A 20,083-nucleotide genomic window follows, 5' to 3' on the forward strand; every position below is an offset into this window, starting at 1 on the left:
AATGCTCAAATCAGGATCCCATTTGGGGCTGGGATAGATTGACTTTTAAAGACTGCTGCCTGTGTTAATGGCTTTTTTCCCCTAGAGAAGATAGTGGCTGTCTGCTAGAAGCTAACCATGAGGATGGCTGGACTTAGACTGGTGTAACTTGTGTCAGTGGCTGTGAGTAAAGGTTTCTGTTTCTTTACAGAGCTAACAGTGCCCTTTCCCTTGGCTTCCACAGGCTTTGTCATCTACTTTACCTATGGAATATGGCACAGTGTGGAAGCCAGCTACGCAGCCTCAGCAGAAGCGGAGAGAAACACAGACACTGGCTCAGACAGCTGTAAATGACTGTGTTTGACTTAAGGCGACTGAAAGAATGGCTGCAGTGAAAAAAACTTTGTGGTGGGGATCCTGAACCAGATTACACCTGTAATCAGTTATGCAGAAATAAGGAAGCAGAATGCAGGCCTCCCCAACTTGGTTACTGCAGCTTGCAGTTTGTTTAGCAGCACAGTTAAAAGGGACCACAGGATGAAAAGACACAACTCTGGCATATTCCCAGCAGCACTGGCAGCTCATCTGGGGTGCTTCCCTCTCTCCCTCTCCGGTTGTGTTTTTTTTTTCCCCAGTGTCTAGAAAGAGAACTGCTTCTGTGTGCAACTGCTGCTGCGAAACCAGGCCTCACAAATGTCCTTCTTTCAGTAGCCCCAGGAATTACCTCCCAACAGATATTCTACTCAATTTTACATGGAGCAGGTTTTGCAGTGCTACTGCCAGGCATAGACCAGTATCCATCCTTCACCCTATGTGAGCTGTACCCTCTGTGTATGCACACATACAAAAAAAAAAAAGGTTTTCACCAATCACTAGATTTCCCCAGGTTAACAAAGCACTGCAAGATTTGCATTCTTTAAAATATCAGGTCTTACCTTTTTTGTTTTTATTTAACTGGGTTTTTTAGCTACGTGCTCACATGCTTTAAAGCATGTCACTGCTGTGAAATGTTGGGAAGGTTTATGGTTGCTGCTTGTCAGGTGAGCGATCGCTCACCAGCTCACAGTAACACCAGCAGGTGTTTCTCCCGACTGTACACTCCACAGAGGAACTGCCAGCTTTAGTCAGGAAACCATGTCGTGCAAGTACTGCAAAGACTTGAAAACAATGGGTGTCTCCAAAGAGCAGTCCTGCCTCTTTGCCTCAGAAATCACCAGTGGTGTCGCTGTAGTGGGTGGGGGTGGCCAGCAGAACTGAGCTAGCTCTGACAGCGAGTGCAGCGAGTTCCTCCCCCCGCATCAGTCTTCCGTGCTGGCTGCCTGGCATTAGCAGCTTTGGTTTGGCATTGGTGGGTGGAGCACATTCCTGCCCTGGGAGGGAAGCACTGGAGAATCCTCAGAGGCATGAAGTTCTTACATGAGGAATGCCTGGTGTCAGCCACCTGCCCAGGGCATGCTGTGGGGGTGTGCGGGGACTTTTCAGTCCCGTCAGAGTGTGCAGCCCAGAAAACACCATCAAGCTCTAGGGTCTGACTTGCTGAGGGGAGCTTTGCCTTTGGGGCTGGAGATTGTCTCCAGAGCCTGCGGTAGTGAAAGGTGGGAAATTTGGAGTTGAGGGTCTGTATTTGATTGGCAATGCCTTGGTTTTGGCTGTAAGAAGATTTTTTTTTTGTTTTAATTCTCTCTAATAGCTTTCCCTAGCCAAATTAATCCACTACCCTAAAAAGGCTTATTAAAGCACCGTGAAGGTGAGCCATGCCCAAGTAATGCCACTGATCTAAATTTACGCTTCAGCCTGTACTGAAAAACAAATCATAGAATTGTGGAACAGTTTGGGTTGGAAAGGGACCTTTGAAGATCATCTGGTCCAGCTTACGTGACATCAGCAGGGACACCTTTAATTAGATCAGGTTGCTCAAAACCCTGTCCAGCCTGCTCTCAAACACTTCTGGGTTGGAGCATCCCAGATAAATACTGCAGGAATCCCCTTTCCCGATGTGAGGTGCTTTCCTAGGTGTCCTTCATACTACTGCCTCTGAACACTGGACAGTCTTTAATTGGTTTGTCAGCATGGCTCTTGCTGATGAAGCGACAGGCTCTTGCGCCTGTCATTGAGTTGGAGAACTGAACAGACTCGTACATGGCTTGCCCAGGATCTCACCAGGCATCTGATGCAGCAGAAAAGGGAATCAGACCATCTCCTGGATTTCATGGCTGGATTGTGGACCATTTCTCATGTCTCCAAGAGACTTGATAGCCTTTCTGCCCATTGAAGTGTTTTCATCTTTTAATTCTAGTACACGGGGAGGCTTTTCTTGACAGGATTGCAATTTGAGGAAGTGAAGGCAATGTGTTCACTGCCTCCTAGCTGCACTTCAGAGTGTGTTAGGAGTGCAGCTTCCCCCACAGAATGAAGTTGGGGGTCTGCTCCAGTCACTGGGTATTGACCATCTGCCAAGTCTTTGCTCCTTGTGCATATACAAAGTCTTACTCAAGCAGGGAGGGATTGATATAGAAATTAAAAGCCACTAAGTCAAAGTCTATTTTGTTTAAATACAGGCAAGCTCAACGCACTCCACAGCCTCCCAAAAGACACTGAAAATGTGGGAGGGCAACAAGATGAAAACTCAGACAGGATCAAAGTTTTGTATTGTACTAAAAATATAAGGATGTTTTTCCTACCTGGCTACCAGCTTCTGTTCAGTGAAAACATGAAGCTTATGTCCTTACCAAAGCTTCATCTGTGCTGAGCAAGCCAAGGGCCTGGTGAAAAATCTTTCAGAAGGATGTTGTCAGGCATGTTCCCGAGGTAGGGTATGACCCGGTCCCTTTTTAATCCTTGTGGCAAAGCCTGAGCAGCTCTGTGGCTCTCAGCAGGAGGGCAGGCTGAAGGGGGCAGGAGTTGGGGTGTTGAAACTGAGTGAACTGGAACATTGGGGAGTTCAGGTGTTTGCTGATGAGCCTGAACCACTGGCAGAAGCGTTCCTGTTACCACGTGCTGCAGCATAACTCCTTTATGGAAACATTGCAGACGACAATCACTGTTCTGGCAGCCACAGTCATATTGGAATTATCCTAGAAAATGAGTCCATGGAAACTCATAGCATTTGAGCCACTGTCAGGTAAGGCAGCTGACCAGCCCTGCTGCCAGGAAGCTAATGACTAGCTTCTGTCTTTACCTTAATGGGGTAACCCTCTAATGGGCTTTGCTTTGTTTCCCATTCATCCCAGTTTCTGTGTACACAGAAAACACGGCAGGACATGCTGGTTTGTATCCGTCAGCCCACAGGTGCACTGGCGCACAGATTTATTATCAGGAATATATTACACTTATCTGTACATCATAATTGAAATAATACAAACTCTTCCTGTAATCATTAGCCACATAATAAACCGGACCACAGAACTCCTGCTGCATGGGAAACTGTACAGAGGCTCCTCAGAGTGTCCATGGGACACAACCACCATCAGTGCAGAGACAAAATACCTGATTTTGCACTTGATAGTTTTTCCTTTTCTCCCCCCGCCTGCCAACACCACAAGCCTTTGCTGCTGTGCATCAAGTGAGTCAACCCATCTGTGCCAGCAGTCACTGGAGGTGCAATCCCAGCAGGGACAAATGGTAACTTCCCACAATGAAAAGGAATTTCCCATGCCCCGCTCGCTGCTGGCTCTTCTGCCATCCCATGGCTGATACATCTGCTCCCAGTGCCCATCTCTGGAACCCCCTGGGAGCAGCTGTAGCTGGTTTTATTGCTGCTACACCCTTCTGCATTGAGTAAAGATTAACGAAACCAAACAGCTTCCTTAAAGACAGAGGTGATGAAATTCTTTCTGCTTAGTGCTAGCTACATTCCCTCTGCTGCCAAAGGCCATCCTATTTCAAATGGGAAAGTCCCCACAGTGGCCATGGCATTCAGGAAGTTTCCAGCCCTGCAAAAGCAAACACTTCCCCTTCCCAGCTTGGCCCTGCATCCAGGGATCTCCATTCCCTGGGAATGGCTGCCCCATTCAGGGGCTGCTCCCTTCCTCCCACTGTCCGAGTGACCTGGGCTATTCTTTTGCACCTACTTCAGCATGCAGAGGCAAAGAAAGATAGGACAGAGGAAAAGTATAAAAAAGGAATAACCTTTTTTTGGGGAAAAAAGTCTCTTTCTGGGCTTGCACCAGAAAGAGCCACTCTTCACACCCCCCACGGGGACAGGTTGCTGGGTCCTTCTGGTTAGGCAGAACTTCCTGCAGTTTTGCTAGCAATTGGGCAGGCCCCAGAGGGTGTGCCAAGAAGAATCCAGTGAGAGGCAGGATTGGGAGGCAAAATTAGATGGGAAAGGGATTGGCAATGATAACAAATGCCGATGGAGCTAGGCTCAGTCCCAGTTTTCCCACCGTAAAAGCCCTACTCCCAATTCACTGCTGGAAGCATCTCTTGAATATGATGTTAAACCAACAAAGTGATAAGGAAAGCACCAGATATAAAGGGGAAAGATTAATAAATTACAACAGATTCAGCCATCCTGTCCTGGGCCAAGAATATGCTTTAGTGCATTTAAAGTTTTGAGTAGCATCAAGATAACAACTCCAGTGGTATCATCTCAACCATTTTTACAAAGGGAAAAAGGAGAATCCTAGAAACTACCAACAAGCCACTCTGACTAATCTGATGGCCCTCTGCAATGGTGTGACTGTGTTGGTGAGTGAGGGATGAGCAACTGATGTCATTTACCTGGACTCTGCAGGGCCTTTGACATAGTCCCACACAGCATCCTAAATTGGGGAGATACTTCAGTAAGAAGTGGTGCCCCTCAGGGGTCAGTATTGGGACCGATATGTAAGATATTACTGTGTAATAGCTTAAATTATGCAGACAGTGGGATCAGGTGCATCCACAGCAAGTCTGTGGGTTGACACCAAGGTGAGTTGGTGCACTGGAAGGAGGGGATGCCATCCAGGGGGATCTGGACGTGCTTGAGAGGTGGGGCCATGTGAACATCATGAGGTTCAGTAACACCAAGTGCAAGGTCCTGCACCTAGGTCAGGGCAACCCTTGGTATGAATACAGGCTGGGGGATAAAGGTATTGAAAACAGCACTGCTGAGAAGGACTTGGGAATACTGCTGGATGAGAAGCTGGACATGAACCAACATTGGTTGCTCAAAGCCCAGAAAGTCACTTATGTCCTGGGCTGCATCCAAAGCAGCATGGCCAGCAGGGCAAGGGGGGCATTCTGCCCTTCTACTCTGCTCTTGTGAGAACCAGCCTGGAGTGCTGCATCCAGCTCTGGGGGTAAGAAGGACATGGACTTCTTGGAGTGGGTCTAGAGGAGTGCCACAAAGATCTTAGAGGGCTAGAGCACCTTTTCTATGGAGACAGGCCAAGACACTTGGAGTTGTTCAGCCTGGAGAAGACTTAGGGGAGATCTTTTAGCAGCCTTCCAGAACCTCAAGGGGGCCTATAAGAAAAATGGAGAGAGACTTTTTACCAGGGCCTGTAGTGATTGACAAGGGACAACAATTTTAAACTGGAAGAGGATAGATTTAGATTGGACATAAGGAAAAGAATTTTTACAATGAGAGTGGTAGGAAACTGGAATAGGTTGCCCAGAGAAGTTGTGGATACCCCATTCCTGGAAGTGTTCTAGGCCAGGCTGGATGAAGCTCTGAGCAACCTGGTCTAGTGGAAAGTGTCCCTGCTCATGGCAGTGGGGGCTGGACTAGACAGTCATAAAGTTCCCTTGTAGCCCAAATCACCCTCTGAGTCTGTGATCTCACTGTCTCAGAATTCTGTTGGTGGAATGGAAGATGACAGTGCTGTAGGTGTTGCAAATAGCTGTTACCAAGTGTCAAAATGATTAAAGTCATACATGGCAAGAAGGGTCTTTGTGTGCATGTGCGTGCTATTTATCTATCTTTCATGTTGTTCTTGCTGGACACACTAAAATCTAGCAATGCATTTCAACAGTAGTAGCTGGTGTGGCATGATCTATTCTAAGAAGATGCTCAATTTACTCAGTATCACAGCACCATGCAAAAGCTGCTACAAAAATAAATTTCTCTAAAAAGGAGAAAAAAAAATCATCTTTCTTTTTAACACTGTGGAACAGGCCACAGGTGCTTTGATAGTGGTTGAAGCTGTATCTAAGCTGCAGTCTGTGAATCCTGAGTATTTCCCAGGAAAGCTGAAGCACAGCTCCCACTTGAGCAGGATGGCAGGGCTGTGCAATGCCACCCTCCCTGCAGCACGCCTGCACCTCAGGGATTTCCTCCAGGTACTGTCGCCCTGCTAACTTGGACCCCAGTGCACAGAGCAGGCCTGCAGGCAAGCTCTTTGCCCTAAGCTGGGTAGAAAAGCATCCCACAGATCTCTTTGTTTTTTGAATTATGCTCAGGGATATTTTTATCTTGTTAGCAATGCCCATGAGGGCCCTGCAGAGAGTCTCACCCCAACTACCCCTTGGTCTCACCATCCCCTCAGGTGGGAGATCACCCCAAGCCTGGGTGAACATTTTTGCTTCTAGATGGGAAAGTTAAAGGTAGTTTAGCCACTCATTTGCATGAATCTTCAAAGTGCTCTGTAACTCTGGGTAAGCTGTAGCAATGTGAAATAATGCAGATTTGTGGGAGGAACAAAATTCTGGCTTCATCTGCACCTATGAAGTTGGCTATGCTCTATTTGGCATTTGAGGTGGAAGGAAGCTAGAGCCCTAGCAGATGCCCAGTATCTCATCTTACTATTGGAAACCTCTCATCCAGCAAATGTCAAGGATAAGCAAATTATTTTCTCCTTCTTGCTTCTGGGGCTTGAAATAAAACAAAATGGACAGAAATCTACAGCCAGAGATTTCGCTTGCATCCTAACCACGACAAGGTAAAACAAGATAAGATCTGACTGGGATTGAAATAAAGACACTAAAATTGAACCATGTTAACCAGTAACCTCTACCAAATTTGCTAAAACTCTCAGTTTTCTCATCTCTAGCCTATCTCCACTTACAATATCAATGCTAAGAGTTAAAAAGCAGTGGATGGTATGCATAACTTTTCTGGTGTTCAATGCAAAGGTGATGGTTTTGAAGGCAGTACTGTCTTAGAATTTCAAATTCGCTGGTGTTCATGTAACATAGAGTACCACTTGGTGGTCACTTGGAAGGCGCTTCTACTTCTGTGTAACTTTCTTCTAGGTTGGGTATAAATAATTCCTGGGAGGCTAAACAGAAATGCATTTTGTTTAAATACAAGTCTTAGGCACGAGTTAGAAAACTGCTGACTGTAATGAAAATATATCAGCACTTAGTAGTATCCAATAATATAAAAAATGTAATTCAGAACATCTGCAACTACATATATATGTGTGTGCGTCTATATATAGGTATAAAGGTACAATACATACATGTATATAAACACAGACACATATACAGAAATATTCACACAATTTGCAACTAACCTGAAATACTGCAGCAAAAGTTCATTCTGATGAACCATTAATAGAGCATTTCCCAACTTTTGGCTCTAACCATAGTTAAAACGTTCACACATCAAACTAAACCTTTTGCTATCCTAACTTTCTGCTCTTCTAGTTCTTGGCTATCTTTTTTGCTACCCTAATCAACATGTCAGAACCAAGGATTTCTGTATGGGGACTGTAAGAGTACCCTGCCTAGTGTAAAGCTGTGCAGCTACTGAACATGCTTGCAGCCATGAACCCTGGGCGCCTGTTGATGGTAGTACTTCCTTGGATGGTAACAATTTGCAGACTGGAAATGCATAAAAGGCAGGGAACCTTGGGCACACAGCTGCCAATTCATCGCCTCAAGGTTCTGACTTTTGCTGGAGAGGAGTTCCCTGATGAGCAGCGATAAAAAGGAGTGGATGCTGCGGGCGGGAGTTTGACGGGGCTCACGGCATCTCCCTCCTGCAGCTTCCAGAGCAGCTCCTCGTTAGTCCTGCTGAGCTTCTTCTTCTCCTCCACTTCTTTCTCAACGTATTCTTGAAGATTTGCATTCTCCTCTGAGAGTTGCCTGGAGAGAGAAGTAGGATGACATATAAGGCACTCCAGGGCAAAGATGGTGGCATTCCTGCAGGCACCCCTTGCCCCTAGGGCTGAGCTGTCAAAGCTGGGGCACAGCTGTCCCCAGATCTCTTCGGTGCTGGGTGAGAAAGTCATCTCCACAAGTCATAGCTTCCCCCCAGTGTCTGATTCTGCTTCCAGATGCAGCTGTGTCTTTGCTGTACACCTCTCTGAGGCATCTCGGCTGCCAAAGCTTAGGTGGGATGAGCCCCAGCCTTTCTCCCTGGCCTTGTGGAGTGTCAGAGTAAGTGCAAAGAGGGGTGACAGCATTTGCATCCATGATTTTTTCAACTTGCTGCTACAGTATGCAAAGGAAGAGCAGTCTGGCCTTTCCATGCTCTGAATTCCAGCTGATGTCCTGATGCAGGACACAGCTCAGCTTCAAGGCTTTCCCTCTACTCTGTAAAAGGTCATGAGGTTATGCATCCTTCTCTAGCTCCTTCCTCCTTGGTCCCAAAGTAGCCTCTATTCCTGACTGCAACATTAGAGAAACTTCACCAGTAACGATCAGGGAGGTGTTCTCCCCAGAATGCCCAGTAACTTCATGGCTTTTCTGGAGCTGGGGCGTGGAAATCTCCTATAGGCACCACAGCCTTAGTGAGTCTGCACTCATCAGCCAGGTGGTGACTGGTTTTGAAATAAATGGGGCAGGGCAAGTAGACTGTGGGACCTGATCCAGACGTGTTTTGGGCATGTGCTGACAGCACCTATGTCCCAAAGGATGCATGCAGGAACACCAGGCTTCTGCAGCCCCACTACGCTTGAGCAAGAGCCAGCTCCTCATGTGATCAACCTGTGGCAGCTCTGGGCAGGCACCTAACCTGATTTACTGGCAATTTGGGGTTTTATAGGAATTAGCAGGGAGGAGCCCAACCTTCCCGTAGGCGTTTTCAGGGTTCAGCAGCAGCTGGGTGTGGATTTTGGCCGCATACAAAAAATTCTGTACAATTGCTTTTCTGGGTGTAGCCTGAAGGCTGTAGCAGATGTCATGGACTGCTGGTCCACTTACCAGAAGTCTATGAGAGGGTGGGGTTGGAGAAAAAAAGACGTTTTTTTAAAGACATTTTTTAAGAATTTTTGCTTTTTTAGCCTCAATTCCTACAAAAATGTAGCTCAGGTAATTAAGAATACGTCTCTTTCTTCTCCCAGTCCCTGAAAGTTCTGAAATGTGAAGTGAGCAGTGGCAAGCAGAGTCACCTTGAACTCTTGGCTGTTGGAAACTATCATTCTTCAGACATCCCCAGTCCAAAGGACCAAAAAAAATGCTGGTTGATTTGGAGGGAGGATCTGAAGTGCTGGGAGATCAGATCATTTACTCATGTTCTTGGGGAAGTCCCAGCAGGGGCTCTGTGGAGCTCTCACATCCAAAACTGGGTCATGATCTACCTGAAAGGCTCTTGTCCTTCCCTTTGTACCTGCCCTTGTCCTTAATTGGAAATATCTCTGCAGTGCACCCCTCACACCCCAGTGCCTCTGGGAGCCCTCCTGATGCTCCTGCAGAGGCTGGCTTTGCTGTTTCCCCTCCCTTCTCTCACTGCTGCTGGGCTGCCACATCTGCTGGGGCACCCAGACTGCAGAAATAGCTCTAATCCAGTGCAGCTCCCTGAGCTCGTTCATGCTGTGCTTCCCAGGCAGGGCCAGTACTACAGAAATCAGCATCAGGGTGGTTACTGCTGCTGGGGAAATGCCTGCTTTAATAACTCCAACTTTAAAGCCCTGGCTGTCCCTGTAGCTGCCCCACAGCTGTCCCCAAAGAGTTACTTGTTGAAAATTATTCTCCTCCAAGCTGACTTCGAATTCAGAATTTCTCCTAAAAGGTGTTTTTGAAAGCAGTACCTATGCAGCTGCAGGCAACAAGCAAAGTGCTGTGGCTGGATGCCAGCAGGGAGTGGAGGGAGAGTGCTGCTCTCCCAGCCACAGACAGGGAGCTGCAATGCAGAGATGCCAAGTGCTGAAGCAGGCACCCTGGCTGCTGCCAGGCGTGGAGAGAGACTGCCACTTCCAGGCCACAATTCACCCAGCCCAAAAGCAGGCATCTCAAACTGGTGGGGTGAACCAGACCTTAAAAATACCCAGTTTTCTTCCCCCAGCACAGAAATGCTGTAGCCATCCACCTCAGACAGTGAGACGTGTACTACAGGTATTTACAATTGGGTGAGGGAAAATATAGTTCTCACCCCAATCTGAATGTTAGAATATCTGCACGCTGAAGACAATTTCAAAAGGCTGAATCACTAAGAAATGAGGCATGAGAAAGACAAAAACTAAAATCAGGGATGAGACACTGACAGTTTAAAAAATCTGCTAAAAATTAAATTTTTGGCCAGTGGCATCATTTCTGGATGCCATGACAGCTAGGTAGCTGTGGTGCTGGGACAGGACCAGCTCTAGTTTCACTCTCTGACACCCCTTTTCCCTGGCTCCAGCTGTGGTCTCCAGCCTTACAGCATGATATAAACTCTCTGGGACAGGGACTATCCTACCCTGCTTTTTATGTCACCTAACAAGGAGCTTTGTCACCCTTGTCCCATTGTGACAAGGTTGCAAAAAGGCAGTGCTGATGAAAAAAACCTGCCAAAGGTTAATCCTGCCTGGGTGACAATGTCATCCTTAGGATGTCTTTCCCCGGATTTTTCCATTTTGCATCCTCATTACCCACTGACTAACAGGTCTCAGGGCACTGATACTGAGATCAGAATGATTGGCAAGCTTGCTCTCAGCAGCATATCAAAATCATGGAAATACACAGACAGATACATGGCCTTATATATATATATATATACATATATATATATACATATATATATATATTTTTTTTTTTTTTTAAATAAAACAAGCAGACTAGAGCACAAATACATTTTCAGGAGGAAATAAATTTTTCCCCTTCTGAAATAAGTGCAATAAGTGTCAGCCTTGGACAATTAAGACCTGTGGACTCCTTTCAAGCTCAGACAGATTGCAAATACCAGCACAAACCTTGTTATGACAGTATTTTGCTCAATCCTGGCTCTGAGTTCTTCATTCTGCTGTTGCAGCATGGTGATTTTTTCTTCCAGTTTTAAATTTTTTTCAACCTGCAGCAAAAGAAGGTTTGTTAAATCTGAAGAACACTCAGCACCTGATACAAGATAATTTGTTCTATATTAATCTGTGGAGCAACTTCTAAAATTTGAGGATGGGTGGAGGTGGTTTTCTTGACTGCAGCTGAGACACAGAGATCTGACTCACACCACATCATGCTGGTGGAGTACCTGGGGCCATCAGCAGAGCACCGAGCAGGGGCAGAGCTGAACCAGCCCTTACTTATAACTGAGCAGGAGGAGGAGGGTCTCAGTTTTGTTCAGTGCAAACAGATGTTTTCCTCAGTGGTGCCCCACAGCTTTTGTCCCCCAGGGAGCCAGCATTACCAGAGGTTGGAGAAAGTGCTGGTGACACCTGAGGACCACCCAGCACAGAACGTTGCCCAGCACTGTGGTACGAATGGTCAGTCCAGTGATGAAGGAGGAGTGCAAGATGGGATGATGTACATCTTCCAGACATTACAGTCTGACATCCAGCCTCCAGGATTATGATTCCTCAGGTATGGAGAGGAAAGAGTCACCCACCAGGGCAGATGATGCCCAGCAGCAGCCTTAGAGTGTGCTGCATTCTCATGAGGTGGACTGGCCTCTGAAGACTCTCCTCACTGCTGCTGACAATGTCAGCTTAAGTGACAGGCTTAAACCAGACATTTAACTTTAAGCTGTAAGTAATTGAAATTAATCCTATCCCAAGCACAGGTAGCTTTTATTCAGCACAGTTCAAGGGCAGAATTTGAGGACATAGTAGCAGTGTATTAGTAAGATGTTTACAGGCATGTCCCACAGCCTCAGGTACCCTGTTTTCCCCAAGCTTTGAATTTGACATACTTTATCACCTTAGTCCTTGGTTTTCCAGCTGAAAATTTTGCTGAATTCAACACTTTTGAAAGAAAACAAGATAGCACAGGGTAACCTTATCTCTGTGTGAACTTGATTATTGAATTTCCCAACCTTTTATAAAGATCCAAAATACTGTGCACTGGGGATAGCAATAACTCACGCTTAATGGTGGAGACATCAGTTTTAGGTTGTGTTTTCTGGTCTGTGCAGGTAATTGTAAAGTATACTCCTGATTCTCAGATATTCTGGTCTGTCCCCGTATATTTTGTTAGAGCAGCACATGGATTCTGTCCCTGTTTTGAAATGCTCAGAGAGAGGAATCACCATCACAGGCTCACTCTCTGCTTCTTCAATAGTTTTCACAAGTAGTAGCTATGCCACCTTCATTTCCAGCCTCCCTTTCAGCTGCCAAGGAGCCAAGGGTGACCCTGTGTTTGAAATGCCCTCTTGCTCCCTTGGGAGGCATTTGGAGGTGTCCTGCAGGTGTTCTGGCACTTGCAAAGATGTATCTTGAAATGGAAAGCAGCTGTGCCTTTGGGCCACAGCAGACCCAGTGTGTTACTGTGATAAAGGGCAGGAACAGGACTGTGCACTCGTATGCAGTTAATGAGCAAAAGCAGCTAAAGGACCAGGAGTTATATAGGCTGTTCTTTGGGATTTTTTCCCCCCAGTGTTTCCAAATCCTGGCTTGGCTCCAAGAGTAGCACATTGGAAGGAGCAGAGATAATAAGCCTCAGTTGCAAAGAGGCACTTTTCTCTGCATCCACTTACTAAAGCATCTGTTCAGCAAAATAATCACCAGAGTTCTCAAATTTCCCTGTAAATGGAAACAAATCTTACTGAATGCTGTGCTGAACCAGCTGCCACAGCTCCCAGCTGAGGTATTGCCTCATCCTGTCACCACACTGTTTTACTGTCACTGCAGGTTATGCTGTACAAAATGAATCCCCTTTCCCACAAAAAATGTAATTGATGGCGAACTGGGGAGTTCTTCATTAAGGAATCCCACAAGCAAAGGAGTAGAAAACAGCATAGCCTGCAGAAAAGCATGACTGGAGGGCTGGAGAGAGCTCCTCTAGAGTAAGCCTTGCTAGGGCCTGCTTGCTGAGTGTTGCTAATCCACACATGACTCCCTAAATGCCTGCAGGAGCAGCAGCAAGACACACCATGGCTCAATCTTCCCCCACGTGTCCTCTCCAGCCCTAAAAGGCTGCCTGATTCCTGTAGGGGCATATGTGCAGGCTGGTGTACCCTGGGCTGCCATAAATTTCCCTTTCCCCATTCTTCCTTCACCACTCACCTTGCATGTCACCTAACATGCTGAGCAGGTACTGTATGAAGAAGCAACCCAGATTGATGCATGTGAACCTCTTTGACTGTGTCTTGCCCCAATTTCATGTGGGTTCTCCCCTCTCTTAAGTTCATCTGCTGTAACCAAACTTCTCCAGTATTACCTCTGTGATGTATTACAGAGGTAATACAAACTTCTCCAGTATTACCTTCTCCTCTGTAGGAAAAATGACAACTCACCTGTTTTTCTAGCTCCATAATCATCTTCTCCTGCTGGTGAATCTGGAGGTTCTTCATTTCCAGAACATGTTTTAAGCTCTTCAAATCTTTTTCTAAGTGTAGATACGGAGCTCGCACAATCTAGGAAATATATCAGGGATTTGTATATGTCAGCCATACATACATCTTCAGCCATAAGAGACCTTCATGTAACCCTGTGGCTTAGGAGAATCAGTGGTTTGAAAACTACCTGGAACTCTGCAGCCCATTTGACCCCTGATATTGTCTCCCCTTTGGCTAAGATTCTTCCTCAGAGCTCAGTATTCAGGGTCTCAGCTGGGACTTGCCCCCTGCCCCTGGAGTGAGAATCCAATTGCTTTTCATTATATCAGGTGATGTGTAACACTTAGGAACATGTATCTTGATGCCTGTATAGTAAGAGTTGTCATCTACCTTCAGCTGTTCCTCAGTGTTTTTCTTCAGAGCCTCTTCAAACCGGTCTGCTTTGGCCTTAAGAGATTGATTCTGGAAGGTGAGGGTGTCTATCTGGTCCTGGGGGGGGAAACACACCAATTCACACATCAGCTGTGTTATCAGCACACTCACATTCATCCTGGTCAGTCTGCACTGCCAAACCAGACAGTGGTTTATCAGGGAAGCTAAATAAGGCTTAGACACCCCTGTAAGTTGATATTTTTTTTATGTCAGGCCACTTTGAAATAGAAGGGGTATTTGATAAGCCTCAGGGAATCACAAAATCCCTGTGACACCTGTGGCTGATGCTAAATCACCCCATCACTTTGTGCTGGATGAGAACAGACATGCCCTTCCTTGGAAGAGCTGGCATTTATATCACATGCATTTGTGTGGTCCTTAGAGTCCAAATGAGGCAGGAGATACCTGTTTTCTTCCTCTCTCTAAGCTTCTAACATGGTAACACGCAATGATGAGTTAGTGGTGTGGAATTTATATGATCATAATTTCATCTCAGAGCTATATATGGGAACAACATGTTATTTTAGACAATCATATTTTTGTTACCATCAAAGGCATTTCTGTCTATACCACACCTGTAAAATCCACAGTTGCTGTGAAGATGGTATTTTTATCTTTCACAGTTATGATTTCTTGTCTGGAACATTACATCAGCCCTTATTGCAAAACTGCTGACATGCCTCGAGCTGTCGCAGCAGTGCAACAATATGTGCTAGTCAGGGGGTTTAAAAATTGCAATTCATCTCTGCCTGTGAAATCAAACAGGGCTTGCATTAATTGCTCTGGCATCTTTACTTGTTCACACATTTCCAACCTTAGCTTGTGTCACAGGGGCGCAGTTCTGCCCTCCACTCCTTGAGATTTCTTCATCTAGGGAGTGAGAACAGCATGGAGTTTTTAGAAGGATTAGACGATTTTGGCCTTGGTGTTAAACAGTGGGATGTGGGAACTGCGATGAGCAGGGCTGACCCTGGCCATCCACAGCCTGGCTGCACAGCAGGGCCAGCCCTGGGGCAGCCCGCACCAGGGACTGCACTGCCCTCTGGTGCGACTGGAGATGTGTCTACAGCATGGGACCGGCTTTCCCACCTTCAGGCAGCAGGGAGGAGGTTAAAGACAGAGGCACACGGCCAGACTGGGAGATGTCACCGTTTCTGAGCCCTGGGGGTGCCACCTGGCAGGTACCATGCAGACAGGGTGATGCTCACAGCCACTGCAGGTGCCAGAGTCCCCCCCATAGAGCAGGGAAGAGCTCAAATTCACCAGCAGACAGCAGGGTCAAAAAGACATTTTTTTCTTTATCCAGATGACTTTAAGACCTTTTAAGTTTTCTCTCTCTTGCGAACCAGCCCAGGGGGAGGAGAAATCCCGAGGGTTTGCTGCTCTATCCCAGTTTGGACAGGCAGAGCACAGGAGGCACCAGGGCTGGTAAGAGCCTGGTGTGCTGGCAGCGGGCAACATGTCCAGGGCTGCCATCAGCTGCTCCCCTGCACCATTACAGGGTGGGAAATAAAGAAACTGCTAACCTGGAGCGACAGACGCAGCTTTTCAAATGTCTCCTCTAGTTGTGCCTTTTCCAGTTTGTGAGCAGTATTCAGTTCTGGAGAGGTTACACAGACATGACATTACTGAGTGAAGTCCAGCAAACCAGGGTCGGAGAGCACACATGTTGTGAGCCAAGTGCAATTTGGGACGCAGTTTTAGGACATGGAATAGGAAACTGGTAGCAATATGCAATATGTGACCTTAGGTAAATTGCTCTGAAAATCAGAGTTTCCTGATCTTTCACTGATTGCAGGTACCTCTGTTTCTATGTGACCAGATTCTGATTTTTCAGACATGCTCAGAATTCTCAGCTCCCAGGCACTCTGATCTGGAAAGGGTTACTCTGACAATGGGCTATTTGCCAGTTCAGAGTGAGAATCCCTAGATCAAAGGATTTAAAATTGGATGCATTTAAAAGCTTGGGTTGCAATTTCTTTGGGGGGATAGAGAGGAGGGCCACCACCTGAGATGCAAAAATACAAATGACAGTGCTTCTCCCCAAGCTCTGGTAGATGAGCTAAGAGGTTTATTCCAGTAGTGACACAAAAAAGACAAAACACTTGATTAAAGGTTTTTCTGCTAGAATAACTCACCCTGGGCATACTAAACCAAAAGTTTAATAAACAAAGTGAAATAAAGTTTAATCTCTAAAGCAATGGCATCAAATCATCATTCAGTGGAGTAGTAGCAGCTGCCTTTTTAGTATATGGACACTGTATTTTTTGTGTTTTCCCTGCCAAGGCCATGGGTTCTGCCTTCTAACCCCGCTCAGCAGCCGCAGTCACAGCAGCGGTGTGTGACACACGGCAGCGGTGTGTGACACACGGCAGAGGTGTGTGACACACAGCAGCGATGTGTGACACACGGCAGAGGTGTGTGACACACGGCAGCGGTGTGTGACACACGGCAGAGGTGTGTGACACACGGCAGGGATGTGTGACACACGGCAGCGGTGTGTGACACACGGCAGCAGTGCCGGGCACGCCCGCGGCGGCTGCAGTGCCTTTTCCAGGCACAGGAGGGCATTTCACACCCGCACCACGAGCAGCGAGCACAAACTTCGGCCACCAGACGCCTGATGAACCGCAACTGAATTTCATCATCAAAAAATACTGAAAAAATGGAGCGATAAGAATATCCTCAAGCAAGAATCAGCTTTTTACTCATTTGTTTTCAAAATGGCATGTTAATTTACAAATGCTGTGCTAGGTACATCCTCTGCCCATGAGAGAGGAGAATAGACTGTTCTCAGTTCATGTTCTGCTCTGGACCGTGTCTCCAATTGACAATGCAGAGCTAAGCAATAAGGCTTGGTCTAGGAAACGTGGGAAAACCTACTGGAGATATTTAGAATGTAGGAAAAAATAGGGAGATTGTACAGATTACTGTTAAATGTCAGCTAAAGCATGCACGAAGGCAAATGTTTAGACATTGAATCGGGAGGGAGGGAAGAGCTCTGTCTGCAGCATCAATCCTGTGGCCAAACTGTAACACAAAATAAAGACAACAGTGCTGAAGTTCAGATTTGCACCAGTGAGAGGCTTTAGTCTGCTCAGCATGGCCAGAAGTTTGCTACTGGAAATAATGAAATTTTGGAAGCTGTTTTTAGAAGCATCTGTTGGAATTTGAGCATCTAAATTCAGGGATATCCCAAGAGCTCTATCCTCCTGAGCATCTGAGGATTAGGCTCTTGAAAAATCATGTGTGAGAAGCGATGTGGAATTTGGATTCTATATTCAGCAACACATAGAGAAGAACTTATCTTTGACCCAGGGACACCCCTCAGATAATCTCAGGTCAAAGTTACATGCTGTAGACTGCAGACATCTCTCTCTCTGCCCTAGCATGAAACTGGTGGTCCACCCCACGTGAAAGCACTAGACCAACAAAAATTTTCTATGTAATCTGCTCTGTCACTACAGAGTGTCACTACAGCATTAATTCCTGCTCTGGAACAGCTGTGTAGCTGTTGGGTTGTCTTTGGCTTACCTTGAATCTTGCAGTCATTCTCATCCTGCAGTACTGTAATGGCCACTATGTGGTTATTCTCCAGCTGTGACATTGCAGCTTCATGTACAGCCGTGAGATCTTCCACCTGTTCCAGCAACAGTGAGCACAGACATGGTTAGACAGGCTGTGGCACGCTGACAAGCCACTGCTGGAGAGCTCCAGTGAGCTGGAGACAGCAAAGGGATCTACTGAATGTGACACTTCCAGCACCCGAGCCAGTTTTGCCATGTTGATGCCTTGAGTGGTAGCGTGTAGTCACTGCTGGTGGTATTTTTGTTCCTTTAACTTAATGGTGATGAAGAGGTACATAAGAAAGCAAAAGGTCAAAAAGCCCTTAGGTGGAGATGCTGTTTATTAAATGTTCAGAAGTTTCGACATACCATTAATCTAAATTATAACAATGCCCACAGCCCACAGCCATCGTGGGAGTGAGGAGTGCAGAGGAAGAGAGCTGTGGGCAGCCTGTGCTCTAGAGCACCCTTTGGGCTTGGGACTCCTTCAGTACATTGTTTGTTACTAGACTTGGCTAAAGGCTAAGTGAGATCCCTAATGATGGACTTTTGATATGAATCATTAAAGGAGCTACAATAAGAAATCCTGGTCAAGATTGACTCAGTGATCCAGAGCACTTTCTGAATGCAATGCATCAGATTTTCTGGGGTTTGTAACCACAGTGATTTTATTCCCTACATTTAACACAATATGATCTGTGATATCTGGCAAGGCAGAGGATCAAACTATTATACATTTACAGTGAAACAGCTGTTCTGTTCATGGCTAAGTGACTTGACTCTAAACAGCTTTATTTGCTCACAGTTATGTAAATAATGGTAGAAGTTTACTGCAGCTGAGTTTGCCCTGACTGGAATAAATGTTATTTCACTGCTTTTAGTTGTCAAACATATGTATTAGGTAACCCACCAGAAGCCAAATTTCCAACCATATTGGAGAAAACATGTTCTTAGAATGAAAGTTGGACATTTAACGTGGAATTTAAAATTATCCAAACTAATTTTCATAATAATGTGGGAGATAGCTAGGTGGTGAAGAACTGTTTGCAAAATAATGGGAACTCAGCCTGCTGATGTATTGCATGACAGAGCTGAGAAAGGTGGGGAGCAGATGCCTCAAAGGGCTACTAATGAGGTAAGGACTATTACCTGGCTTGTCCCAGAGCACAGTGTCCTTGTATGTGATGTCTGTAAGCTGAAGCCTCATGAGCATTGCCATGTTCTTTACCTTGCCCTTGCTGAGCCTTTATTTGCACTCTAATTGCTTCTCAACTGAACAGCACTTCCTAGGAATGCTCACACCTCAATGCTCACACCCTCAGAAGGTGAAGGGGTGTCCTCTTGCTGCCACCATCTTTGACAAGTTAGTTATCTATAAAGAAAATTAAACATGTTCCAAATTATCTGTAGGGATTTTTCTGTCTTCTGTGTGTTTCATATCCACATCCCAAATGGCTCTCTTTAATCTTCCAGTGTGATGTCCTGTCTGCAGTTTTCCATGGCAGATAGTCAACTTGGCACTGGGAAGAGCTCTCTTGGATGCTAATAACTTACTCTGTAAGCTTGATCACCTCACTTAACACAAGTCATGTTTATTTCTGGCTATGGAAAATACCTCCGGTGGGATTTTTAAGGCTTAATAAAGTAAAATCAAGAGGAGCTCTCGTGGGAGAAGTTCAGTAAGCTGCTGGGCAAGACAGCTTGAGCTGAGCACCCCAAGTGGGAAACACTGGCAAGACAGATCACAGCCTTTACTTTGCAATTCTGCCTTTAGCTTCAAGGAGATGTAAGAATGCACTGGCACACAAGATCATTTTGTGAGGAGTTTGGCTCTCATGCTCTGCTCCTCAGAGACAGCTGAACCTCCAAAACCTGACACAGGAAATGTGTCTCCAAACAAATAACAGCTGTCTGGTAGTGAACTAAGTGGTGACTGAAGCAACACAGTATGGAAGGCTAAGCTGGGACTGGAAACCATGAATGTGGGATGTGTATCTTCCAAATTAGATTTAAGGATACAGAAATACATGCAGATCCATGGTCAGAAGGATTTTGCTATTGTTATTGCCTTCAAGAATGCAAATTCAAATCCCCCTCATGCAGATGGGTAGCTCAAGCACAAGGCTTTTCTCATGTGCAGTGCAAGAGCTCCATTTCCTTGGCCAGAAAATGTTGGTGAGGAGCTTTCCAGCACGGCCTGTCAGCCCCCACTGATCCAAGAGTGCTCAGCACAGGATGGGTCTACAGCAGAGCAGGAATTCAAAGGGAAAACCTGCTAAAACTCATCATGCTAACTGAACTGTGAATTGGAAATGTGGGCTAAAGCTCTGAGATCCTAGGGTCACAGAAGCACTTTCAAAGCAATGGAGAGGAATGTTTGTGTTATTTTCAGTAATCAGGGAACACAGAGCTCTGGAGCAAACCAAGAACTATTTGCCCCACAGAGGGAAGGATGTGTTTCCACTGCTCCTCCGTGATGATGAATAGAGTCACAACAGATGAAAACATGAGAAAAATAAGCATACTTCTAGTCAAGTCCTACAATGACTTT

At 46.0% G+C, this 20,083-nt stretch overlaps 2 protein-coding genes across 2 annotated transcripts in view; one reads left to right on the top strand and one right to left on the bottom strand.

Annotated features, from left to right (window-relative positions):
- Positions 1 to 3,384, top strand: part of SLC7A1 (solute carrier family 7 member 1) — a 37,960-nt gene extending 34,576 nt beyond the window's left edge. Inside the window, exon 12 of the mRNA XM_041416058.1 lies at positions 224 to 3,384. Within this exon, the coding sequence (XP_041271992.1) occupies positions 224 to 333 (110 nt within the window). The 3' untranslated portion in view covers positions 334 to 3,384. The remainder of the gene's footprint in view (positions 1 to 223) is intronic.
- Positions 3,247 to 20,083, bottom strand: part of MTUS2 (microtubule associated scaffold protein 2) — a 162,669-nt gene continuing 145,832 nt past the window's right edge. The window contains exons 9-14 of the mRNA XM_041416056.1: positions 17,501 to 17,606; positions 15,493 to 15,566; positions 13,925 to 14,023; positions 13,493 to 13,612; positions 11,019 to 11,116; positions 3,247 to 7,992 (exon numbers count right to left, since the gene is read on the bottom strand). Of these exons, the coding sequence (XP_041271990.1) occupies positions 7,776 to 7,992; positions 11,019 to 11,116; positions 13,493 to 13,612; positions 13,925 to 14,023; positions 15,493 to 15,566; positions 17,501 to 17,606 (714 nt within the window). The 3' untranslated portion in view covers positions 3,247 to 7,775. The remainder of the gene's footprint in view (positions 7,993 to 11,018; positions 11,117 to 13,492; positions 13,613 to 13,924; positions 14,024 to 15,492; positions 15,567 to 17,500; positions 17,607 to 20,083) is intronic.

Source organism: Onychostruthus taczanowskii, unplaced genomic scaffold (genome assembly GCF_017590055.1).
Source record: "Onychostruthus taczanowskii isolate IOZ18803 unplaced genomic scaffold, ASM1759005v1 scaffold50, whole genome shotgun sequence".
Lineage (NCBI taxonomy): Eukaryota > Metazoa > Chordata > Aves > Passeriformes > Passeridae > Onychostruthus > Onychostruthus taczanowskii.